The 12,524-nt window shown below is 35.4% G+C and overlaps 1 protein-coding gene across 2 annotated transcripts; it reads left to right on the forward strand.

Annotated features, from left to right (window-relative positions):
* Nucleotides 1-1,441: 1,441 nt before the first annotated feature.
* tmprss2 (transmembrane serine protease 2) lies at nucleotides 1,442-11,198 on the forward strand. 2 transcript variants are annotated; one of them, XM_083567525.1, is made up of 13 exons: nucleotides 1,442-1,566; nucleotides 4,064-4,277; nucleotides 5,350-5,442; nucleotides 5,532-5,648; nucleotides 5,728-5,857; nucleotides 6,022-6,147; nucleotides 6,974-7,017; nucleotides 7,260-7,428; nucleotides 7,509-7,681; nucleotides 8,899-8,994; nucleotides 9,084-9,226; nucleotides 9,339-9,502; nucleotides 10,496-11,198. In XM_083567525.1, coding segments are annotated over exons 1-13 (1,518 nt in total). In that variant the 5' UTR covers nucleotides 1,442-1,518; the 3' UTR covers nucleotides 10,497-11,198. The 2 variants fall into 2 exon arrangements, with proteins under 2 accessions (XP_083423651.1, XP_083423652.1); XM_083567526.1 differs by having other exon boundaries at nucleotides 9,339-9,491.
* The last annotated feature ends 1,326 nt before the right edge of the window (nucleotides 11,199-12,524 follow it).

Genomic DNA, 12,524 nt, shown 5'->3' on the forward strand with positions numbered 1-12,524 from the left:
TTAACAATCAGACAATGTGATTTTCAGGATTTTTTTCCTCTCATTTTGTCTTTCATAGTTGAAGTGTACCTATGATAAAAAAAAACCTTTCTTGTACTTTTGTCATATTATAAATAATATGGTGTGTCAGAGCTTTTTAGCGTCTGTTTGTGTGTGTGTGTGTGTGTGTGTGTGTGTGTGTGTGTGTGTGTGTGTGTGTGTGTGTGTGTGTGTGTGTTTGAGAGGGAGAGCGAGAGAGACAGCATTATACAGCATGCAGTTTGTGAATTTTTTTAACAAAGCCAAAGTTTTTTTTTCCTGTTTTGGTTTTGGTTTTTTTTTTTAATAAAATCAGTGCAAAGTCGACATTTGATACAGATAACACTAACATGAACGCTTCTCTTAGTGACTCCTAAGCCTCAGATAAATGTTACTAAATGAAAGCGTTGATTTTCTGGGTTTTATTGTTAAATGAAATCAAGTAAAGCTTATTTATTGATTATTCTCAGATAAATGACTCTAAAACTGTGTTTTAAATGGAGAATTGTTAAATCTGTGAATAAATCTCACAGACAGGACTTGGGGTGTCTAAAATGTAACAATTATTTTACTTTTTTAAAATTTGCTCTCACGAGTACTGTGTATACTGAGCTTCTGTAGCTATACTGACCAATACTCAGATGCACACAACTAGTAACTAATAAATTCAAAGCTCAATGTAAAATCTAATAAATGATTAATGTGTGGTGTTCTTTTCATCTCTAAGCATCTGTCTTTAGGCAGCAAGGAAGACCGCTAGTGTTAATAGGTGCAGGTTTGACATAACAAAGTCCACAAAAATGCAGAGCTTTGGAGTGCAATTTGAGACTGTTTAACCAGCTGAGCTTAGCTACACAAGCACACGTGCACACACACACACACACACACACCCACACACACACACACACACACACACACACACACACACACACACACACACACACACACACACACACACCATCTAAATTAGGCAGTTCCTGGTGTTTGGATTGAACAAGGAAATACCTTGGGGGTATTCATTTGTTATATTTAAATTCAAATAAATACATTGCACTTAGAATTGTTCATTTTTTTAACCCTGCTGAAAAAGATCCTGGCAACACATTTCAAACTTCTCACTAAAAGCAGAAACAAACAATTTTATAACCTGCCTGTGAATCTCTCATGCTCTCTTTTTTCTCATGCTCTCTTTTCTCTCACTCTCTCTTTCGATCTCACCTCACTTTATCTCTCTCGGCTGAATCTTGTTTGAATAACAAACGCACGAACAAAAGGACACAGACGTATCAGGAGTATCAGAAATGCAAACACTTCCTTTCTGTTCTTTTCACACTTGCAGTGTTATACGCCTCTGAAACACTCCTGACAATCAGGAAATTGGGTTAAGGGAAGTAAGAGGCCTAATAGGCCCATGTGTGTAGGGAAAAAGGGTGTGTCCTGTGGCTGTTCTTTACCAGTAATACAAGAAAGGTGGACACAGAATAAGAGAGAAGGAAACGAATGCTGGTCAGACGGGAGGAACCACGAGAGAAGCAACAGGTCTCAGAGGTAAAACGTTTTTTGTTCATTCAATGATATTAGGTTTGTAAATATATACAGAAGCAGGAAAGTATTTACCTCTGGTATAGGGCTGTTACACCAGAAACTATTTACCTTTTTTTCTTTAACTATGTTTGGAGATGTATATTTGTTACTTAGGTCTGTTATGTAGTAGGTTAATTGTTAAAGAAACACTTTGCTGGGAACATTTTATTTTCACCAAATGTCCACGATCATGTGAGACATGTTAAATTTTTGCATGTCTTGGATTATTGTAGATAACTAGAAATAAAAAATCTTTTGTGGAAATAAAATATAAAAGCTGAATAAGAATAACCATTGGCATTAAGTGCTTTTATTTATTTTGTTTCACTCCACTTGTTATCTTTACAAAGTACGTCTGACTGAACACGATTATCTCTCCGTAGTGGGCATAGTCTGGTAGATCCTGGGCATGGTACAGCAATTTTAACAATGGTTATTGTTCTAAAGCACCTTTACAGAGATACAGAGTTTATCAAGTTTATAAAGTGGATTGTAAAAGTTTAGTGCCTATAAGTCTGTTTATTATAAGTTTATCCTTAATAAGCAAACCAGTGGGTACTGTGGCAAAGAACTCCCTGAGATGGTATGAGAAAGAAACCAGACTCAAAAAGAAATGCATCCTCATCTGGGTGGCACCAATTGTCCATTCATTATAGTTCCAGGATACAGAACTATACTGCTATCTGCAGTCCTCAGCCATTGTAACAGACTGATGATATCACAGTCCAAACATATCCTCATAGTTGACTTGCTCAGTGAATTCATGGATCTTCAGACTGTTCATGTGGAACCATCGTCAGCTGCACAGACTGGTCTCCAATTGAAGAGAACTCCATCCAGAGGTACAATGTCAGGATGAATCAGGAAGATCCAAAGAGAATAAAGGGACAGGAGCATTGGCTACCAGTACCTCAGAAGCATGTTTAACTCGACAAAGAGAGTGAGAGAGAGAGGAGAGTAGAGGGGTGACAGTGAGAGAGAATTTTATTGTTACTTTAATGTTTAAGGACATGGTACAGTGTTATCCGGGTGTAAGTAGGAAATATTATTATTATTTTTTTTTATTATTAACCTATTTCTTGTCATAGTGTGGCTTTTTCAATCTACCACTGGTGTATCATTGCCTGGCTCTCACACACTACGGACGTAGGCTAGCATACATAGCTAACAATGAACAGGGCAGATGGCAACAAAAAGTACGGGGCTAATGTGGATGAGTCAGAGGGAGTCAGCAATGTAAACATGACAGAAACATTCCTGATCACCTGATCATCATCATTTTTTCTCTGCTAGTGTTTTATATGGTGGTTGTTCAGCCTGGATACATTAATTAGATAACAAAATTAGAAATTATTTTGTATTAATATATTAATATGATGTAAGGTCCAGTTACCAGTGTAACACTAAAACAGGTAATTCTATTGATTACTAATATCCTTTCGCATTTATTCAGTTTTCATTAAAGGTTCAATAAATAATAAGTAATTTAAATGTCTGTTCTTCACATACGAATAAGAAATAAAACACTTAAAGACATGCTATCAATAAACCTGAAGTTTATTATTTTTGAGTAACAGCTGAGTTTTATTCTACTTATAGAACAGAAATTTGCCAGTAATGGCATTCTTATTTACTGTGGAAAATGTCGTAATTTTGTGGCATCTGCCACAAAAAAGTTCCTGTTTTCCCTGCTATTATAACAGATATTAACAGGCCTTCCCCCATTAATCTCTCTATTCTTTTCTCTGTCTTTCAGCTTGTTATGTTTCATGAGACACAACAAACAGTAGAAGTCATTTTATTTAAAAAAAATGTTGGTTCTAATAGCAGAGACTGTTACCATTAATGTTAAATAATCATTTCATCAAGGTATCTACAGTTTCCCTAAGCTTCTGTACTGAAAACAGGCAGTAATTTGTCATACAGATGTTACACAGCATTAAATGTAGCTATAAATGATAAAACAGACATGCTGTGTGAGAGTTGCGATGCTTAATCTTTCTTCTGTTTCATTTATTCTTAAAACAACTGGCCAATTAGAACTAAGAATTCAGAAGCACTGTGGTTAAACCAGGGTACACTGAAGAACAAAGCATTTTTCCTGTTAGTACTGGAGCACAATGCAGTGCTCAGTTTACTTAGTTACTAAATTAAGTTAAAGATTAGCTTTTGCTTGGACACCCGGTTTCCAGGGAAGTTCATACATCAGTGCTCTTTATATTTGTTTAACAACACACCTCGGGTATTTATACTTAGTGTATAACTGTGTACTGTTACGAACATTTGTTACAAAACTGGTCCAATCAGTTTTGTGAGTTTCTTAGTATTTCTATATGACTCATTGGCTGTTTATCAAATCACATTCCAGAAATGGTGCTTAGTCCACACGGCTTCTGTGGGTTTTATACACATTACGTTTGCTGACATGTGCACCAACTTCCTCTTGCATCTCCTCCTTCAGATGTATAACAACCCTTCTCATGTAAACTACGGATTTCAGTATGAAGAAGAAAGACCGCCGCCACAAGCACCTGAATATCCGCCGCCGTATTATCCCTCCGTACCTCTGTACTCCAACTTCCCACGCACACCTGCACTTGCACCTGTACAGGCACCCATCAATACACACTATACTGTCACAGCCGGACTTCCTTATACCCCATCGACACAAAAAGGTAACCAACAGTAATGGTGTAGTTTTGGTTCATTTTTAAACCTGTTAATAGCATCATTCATGTATTTACACAGGGAAGTGCTACTGTATGTACCTCAACATTTTTATGGAATTTTTTTTTCATACATTTACATACACCATTCAGAATATGCAAAATATGGTGTCACTTAAAAAAAATTATAATTTAAACCAATCACCCTGTTTAAAGTCCCCCCCCCCTTGATCTTAATGAATCATGTTACCTTCCTGAGAATGAGTGACTGCTTGCTATGTCAAAACAAAGCCGCTTATTCTAACAACACAAAGTTAATGTAATCATGAGTATGCAAAACTCTGAACCGAATTTGTGGAAAAAATCCGTTCAGTTATTATTGTTATATAGACTAATCAAAAAACAAAATGCAATTTTAATTATTATAATTTTTATTTAATTATTAATATTTGGTAGATTCTGCATAGTGTATGAAAATATATCAACTTAAGTGTATTTCTAGACATTTTAACATATTTCAAGATTAAAATTGTATTTTTTTCTGTTTTGAAAAAGGAATAAGATTATTTAATCAACACAACATAAATAAGACATATATTAAGCTTAAAAACAAGTAGAAATTATATAGGTATAAGATTAATAATCTTACATTTCTTTGAATACAATGTAATAAATATAAATTTTTGTTGAATTTGCCTTTATTTAATATACTATTTTAAGCTCATCATTTTGATGGAAATTTAGTAGAATGTTGGAAACTAGTTTGGATTGGACTGTTGGAAAATCAATTTTTTTTGTGAAAGTTGTCAAATTGATGTATTATTAATAAAATATAAGAAAACAAATAAAGGAGATTGATACATTCTCTTGCACATTTTACAAATGGCACGGTTGCATAATTATATTTACAGAATTCTATCGTTTTAAACACGATTATTTCCCATATCATTATGAATGAACTGAAAAAGTTTTAAAATGGCTTCTCAAGTCCAAACATATAAAGCTTCAGTGTGCTTTTTTCTTTTTGAGTAAATTGAAAGTGGGTCTCAGGTTAATATAACACTTTTGTTTCCCATTCAAGCCAGCAGAAGTCGATGTCTATGTATAACGGCAGCAGTTGTTATCATCGTCCTCATTATCTTGGCAGTAGCAGCTGTGTTGATCTGGTACTTCTGTAAGTAATAGGTTTGTCAGCTAAGAATTAGCTTTTTTTTGAGTAGTTCAGAGATGTTCTGATAAGCATGGTCTGTGTGTTGAAACCAGTGTTCAGCGCGTGTGTGATGGGGCGGAGATGTGGACAGAGCAGCATGTGTGTGCGCTCATGGCAGTGGTGTAATGGACAAACGGATTGTCCCGCGGGCGAGGACGAGGCCCAGTGCTGTATGTCTTATATTTAACACTAAAAATAGTTTTATGTGGAGGCAAGTTCCACAAATTATAAAATGTGTGTTTTTCTTAGTTCGCTTCTACGGTTCTAATCTCATGCTGCAAAGCTTTTCAAACAAAGACCAAAAGTGGAAGGCAGTGTGTTCAGACAGATGGGACAACACCATTGGAAAGCAGGTGTGCCAACAGATTGGTTACTCCAGGTAGGATAAATGGTTTACTTCCTGTTATGTGTCATTACACTGCCACCTTTAAAAAATGTAATAAAATAATGGTGTATCTGAAGTCTTTAGCAATCTGTATTTAACCTTGGGCAGAAAAAGTCTTTAGGAATAACATGATGTAATTGTTTTTGTTCTTCTTTTAGTTCTGACTATGTTAGCTATGGGACAATAAATCCAAGCTTGAGCTCAGCAGATGGCTACATGATCCTCAAATCTGATTTCTCAAATGCATACAGTGCTGAGTCTGTACACGACTCACTCTCTGACAGGTCTGTTTTTCATTTTAAAATACAATTACTCATATACTCTATTCTTTTTTTTGTTCGTAAATTCATAATTCACTTAAGTTGATTAAGAATTTATCTTGTCCAAACACTTAAGTACATTATCTGTATCTGTAGAGCTTTAAATATTCTTAAGAGTTTCTATATTCGGATTTTAACCAGAAGAAATTCGCACAAATTCAACAACAGGATTCATTGAACTAAAAAATCTGAAAATTTGTATTGCTATCAGAAATGTTTGATGGGTAAATGATCATTACCATTATTAATCAGCCATAAATCAATGATGATCATGGACTGTCTATCTGACCAAATAAAACCTAGAGAACTACAAATAAGCAACTAACAGTAGACAGGTGCTGTAATTCAGATTTATTCATGCAGCCCATTATTACTTATTTATTATTGCATACTTATTTTAGAATGTTTTGATTTGAATAAGTATTACATCGCTATTACAATAACATTTTAAAAATTAATACAAATGTATATAAATGAAAGTCAGTATTCAAGTATGATTTTAAATATATTATTATATATATTTTTTCAATTATTATATTATAATAATAATTATTATTATTACTAAATGTGATCTATATCGACAGTATGGGACACAAAGTTGTTGTCCCACAATTGTATGGGATGTCATTGGATGTGGCAGCATAAAAATGTCCCTTCAAACAAGAAGATAATAATAATAATAATAATAATAATAATAATAATAATAATAATAATAATAATAAAAATAATAAAATGCTTTTATTTATTTTTTTTAATAAAAACTGATTTATTGATTTGCTTCTCCTTCCAGTTCGAGCTGCCCAACAAATACAGCAGTGACCTTGAAATGCATCGGTAAATAATTAGCTAAATATTTTTTCACTCTGGTGAAGGTTACCTTTACTCCAGTCACACCAGGAATTAGTGGGATGTGAAAAACCGAACTTCCTGTAGAGAAAAATCCTGAGTCGTCAGCACAAAGTACTAAAAGCTGAACTAATTAAAAATGCTGACCAAACCCAAAAAAAGTACATAATTTAACCAAAGTAAAATCACATTAACCCCACAGCAAGTTATGCTGTTGTGTTGTGCTGTAGGTTGTGGATCCTCTCTTGTCCCTGGAGTGCGGATTGTCGGAGGGGTTACAGTGAACACTTCGGGGCGCTGGCCCTGGCAGGTCAGTCTGCAGGCCATGGGGAGCCACATGTGCGGAGGATCTATCATCACTTCATCGTGGATAGTCACAGCTGCTCATTGCGTTCAGACGTAAGCTCATGTGACATTCTTTGTTTGAATTTTTTTTAAATTCTGCTCTTACTCAGCGACGTCCTTTTGCCATTTTGCAGATTTTCATCTCCAAGTCAGTGGAAGGTGTTTGCAGGGTTTCTGACCCTGACCCAGATGTCTTCCTCCATCGGCAACTCTGTCATTCAGGTTATTGCCCACCCTGGCTATGACCCTGATAACAATAACAATGATATTGCGCTGATGAAACTGTGGTCACCGCTCCGAATGTCGTGTAAGTTACATGAGGAACAAGAAGAACTAGGAAATGTGATCCTAAAAAATAAGATGTGGACATAAGTATAAGGACTCCTGACTTTTCAAGCGATATTTGTTTCTTTCCCTACCCTTTACCACAAGTTTATAGTGACATAATTGTTTACAATGTCTTTGGATGGGGTAGCATTACATTTTCTCTTCACTTGAACTAGGAGACGAAAACCTGTTACAGGATAATGCCCCTGTGCACTAAGCCAGCTCCATGAAGATATTGGAGTGAAAGGTCTCCTGCTTGAGAACTCCAATCTTACTGAAAACATTTGGGATGAATCATAATGCTGATGGTACCCATGCCTCTTTAACCTGCATCAGTACCTGACTTTACTGATCTCTTTGTGGCTGAATAAGCACAAATCTCCACAAGCAGACTCACAAATCTAGTGGACCATCTTACCATAAAAGTAGAGGTTATATATTTAGTCTCCCGCAAATAGGAGACTAAAATTGGAATGTATATTTAAAAAGCACACACCAATCTTATGGTTAGGTGTCCACACACTTTTGTCCATATAGTGTGTCATATCATGGTTTCTACCTGAATTTTTGCCACAACATCTCTGGCAGCAGTCTATTTAATGGGTTTATATTATTGTTATTATTTCTATGTTACAGTTAAATATAATTTATCAGGACTTATATAATTGTAATTATAAACAGATAAAAAGGTTTATTCAACAAAATAAAGTATATACTGGTGTGGTATACACAAGGAAGTGGTAGCTCAGTGGTCAAGGCTCTGGATTACTAATCGGAAGGTCGGGGGTTAACCCCCCGTATATCAAAGCTGTCACCCTTGGACCCTTATCCCTCTATGCTCTAGGGGCACTGTATCATGTCTGACCTCAGCTTCCTAACATTGCTGGGATATGCAAAGAAATTATTTTCCTGTGCTGTAATGTACATGTGACAAGTAAAATGACTCTTTCTTTCCACTCTTTCTAACAGCGTAATACTATTTGATGATATTGTTCAAAATAGCAAAGTTAATCTGTAATAAGTTTCAGTTTCATGTCATGTCCCAATTGAGGTACTGACTGTTTAGAGCTTATTGTTTATAGCTAAAGTAATTGACAAACATTCTAAGATAGCAAAACCAGAAGTAATCACTTTGGAAAATCAGGAAGTCTGTTTATGCAGAACCAAATATTTATTTGTTTCATTTGTCTTATTTAGCCAACATTGCACCAGTGTGCTTGCCAAACACCGGTCTCGACTTGTCAACATCGAGAACATACTACGTTACTGGATGGGGGGCAACTGTGAATCAAGGTAGGAAGCAGAGCTCAGCATCAGATTTACAGAAAGACTAGACGATTGTGTACATTAGATTTAAACTTAAGATGCATTTTCTTTTCAAGGTTCTGCCTCCAATGAGTTACGTGAGGCTCAAGTCTCACTTATAAGCAGGACAGTATGTAACAGCCGGCAGGTTTATAACGGCATAATCACAGACACCATGATATGCGCAGGCACGCTGAACGGTGGAGTGGACTCGTGCCAGGTCAGCGTCTGAAACATATAACACAATAGTGGAAAAAAATGTCTTAAACCTTTTTGCAAATCTTAACAATAAGATTTTCTTTTTTTGTTGTTGTTGTTTTGTTTATTTTTAGGGGGATAGCGGGGGTCCTCTGGTCACTTCAGAGAATTTCCTGTGGTGGCTGGTGGGAGACACAAGCTGGGGCCAGGGCTGCGCTCTCAGAAACCGGCCGGGTGTTTATGGAAATGTGACCACCTTTGTTGACTGGATTTACATGCAAATGAAGGTGAGAACATGGTACGTTCAAAAGCTGAGGTTTCATTATAGACATGAATAACGTAGGCAATTTCATACTTGTTTGTCTAAGATCACATGAAATAGATGAACACTACAAACTTTGAGAACTAGTGTAGGGAAACGGACTGTGTACAAATTTGAGTTATGTGTATGGAGTGAGGATTTAATATAGAAGTCGTGTGCATTTGTTGAGAGGTTTCATGAGAGTTAAGCGCATGGTGTACAATAGTTAAAGTGTACTGTATGTTTGGGGTACTTTACACTCAAAAACCTATTTAATGTCAATGTAAAATACCTAATACATTTATAGATTTGATATTTCCAACTTCAGTCCAAAAATTCAATGTCAGATTTTTTGTGCTTAATGGCAAGTGCTTGTGTTTAAATAAGGTGATCTGGAGACTCAAAACCCTGTCTCAGACACAACAAAAATCATGGCAGTTCTCGAGATGATTTGCATAATCTGAATGGGACTTCAGCGGTTGCATAACCCAATTTTTAATACTCCAAAATTTCCATGTGACATGACTGGTTTCGACCTAGGCCTCTCATCAGCTTTGACCCTAACTGTTGAAGAAACAGAAGATTTCTCAGGATTTCTTCTAAATATAGTAGCTTTCTAACCCTGCTTCCTTTTCCTGAATGTTGGATTGTATGTGTATGTGTATGTGCATATAGACACAAATCTGTGATGCAGGTTGTGATGACTGAAACCTGAGATTTGTAAATCGTTCAAGCATAGGCAAAGATCTAATGGGTGTGACCAAGGAGTAACCAAAACAGAAACCACTACATTAAAGTTGCTGTCAAAATGTTTAAAATAAGAAGGAATATTATATTGAAAGTTATTGTTAAAAAAAAAATGGAACCCATGCAAAGAGTCATTTTTATTCAGCAGGTAAATGAGCCAAAATTTTGAACAGTTTAGCATTTGAATTTATGTTATTATATTATTGAATTTATTATGTATATGTGTGTTTGTGTGTGTTACAGATATATTAATCTGAAGTCTGGGAGAAATGGATGACCTCTTGGACCTTTTTTGTGCAGCTTCATACAGGATGGTTTGGAGATATTTTTTTATTGTGCACTAGTGTTATATCCCATGGATTAGCTGTATTTAATAATAATTTCTATTGATTTATGATTTATTTTTGTAATAGGCTTTGACTTTGACTTAAGTCAGATGTCTAGCATTTGCCGTTTGAAACATTTTAAACTATTTATTTCCAAAAATGCCCTAAATGGGTAACCTAAAGATTGTTGTTTTTATCTATATTCGTATCAGATACATTTAGTAATATGCACAAATCTGCATATTCGACATGTTCTTTTTTTGGGGACTGTTTAAAGTTACTCAAGCTTTATTTGCACAGGTCTATTTTTTCCAAACACTACCCCTGAACCAAGTGAGTTTAGAAACAGGGCATGAGAATATGACAGAGAAAATGTTTTTTGCTTTATCTGCACTGCTGTTATGTCTCTATAAAGAGCTAATTGTGATTTATGTAGTGGCTGAGAAGCATGTGAAAGTGCAATATATTTCATAAACACAAGGTTTATGTATGTGGCTCAAATAAAAAAACAAAAAAAAACCTGATTGACATTAATGAATATGAGCATAGAATTCCCTTTGTTTATGTATATATCATATCAGATTACTGATTTTTGTAAATGAATTAAAATGATTATTGTACCTCTGGTTTGTTATTGTTTTACTTTTTTCTGCCAAACATAGCTATTATGGAAATCTTCTATCATTTAAATAGAACACATTGCTGTTTCTTCCATGTTTAATCTCTAATCCCAATGCTGGATTATGTCTGTATCCTCCTAAAGAATCCGCTCTACCAGAATTAAAAAGATGCATAAATACATTTACCAAGCACATGTTTTAATTCAGACGTGCTAAAATATTATCATTCATCTCCCCCCTCACAGTGTTTAATCAATGCTCACTGGGACCTCATTTTTTAATTGCAGATGCCCAGCAGTGAAGAGTACATCTGCTACCTGTTTGTGCCAATTAGCAGATGTGCAACCTCTTTAACAGGTTAACAGATGTGGCAATTAGGGACTCATTTGGATAAATGCACAATGGCCTCTGCAATTACATCGCCACAAGGAAGTGGGGTTTTGTCCCTATTTGTTTTTACTTTGAGGTTGTCTCATCAAATTAGCAGGGAAATTAAGTTGTGTTGGCAAACAAACAGTGTTTTTTTTCTCCTTTAGTCTCTCGGATTTTGTAAGGCGTGCTGACAACGGTCTCTGGTGTCACTTTTTAGCTTTTTATTGTTAATTAGATCCAGTTAAATTCAAAACACTGTCAAAGTGCAGAGTTGTCATAATCATTACAGACAAGGACAACCAGGAGTCACTGAACTATCCTGCATCATGTGATGTCACTGAAAAATTTTGCATCCTAAGATGTCTGTGAAAAATCCCAGTCTTTCTAAAAAATCCTGAAATGTTACTGACATTTCCTGAGGCGAATCTGAAATGTCACACTGAAATATCCTGCAGTGTTTGTAAAATACCCTCTAGTACTATTAAGATGTCATGCAGTGTTACTGAAATATCTTGCAGTGTAACTAAATTATCATACTGTGTTACTTTTAAGTTGGCAGTTATTAAGCCCCTCATTAAAAATCCTAATTTGGATCCAAATGAACTATCAAATTACAGACCCATTTCAAAACTTCTGTTCATGTCTAAGATTTTAGAAAAGATTGTGTTTGCCCAGTTATGTTCCTTCTTACAAGAAAACATTTCTTTAAAGCGCTTCAGTCAGGTTTCAGGCCCCATCATAGCACTGAAACTACATTTTAGCTTTAGACCAAGGCTACATTTCTCGGTTAGTTTTACTAGATCTTAGAACTGCATTCAACACTATAGATAATTTTTTTTCTAGTAAAAGACCTGGGAGCTATTTTGTCTTTTGAAAATCATATTACCCATATTACAAAATTGGTGTTGCTGAACAATACTGCTATGTAACGGAATTACTGCAGTGTTACTGAAC

This window comes from Silurus aristotelis, assembly GCF_946808225.1.
Source record: "Silurus aristotelis genome assembly, chromosome: 18".
NCBI lineage: Eukaryota > Metazoa > Chordata > Actinopteri > Siluriformes > Siluridae > Silurus > Silurus aristotelis.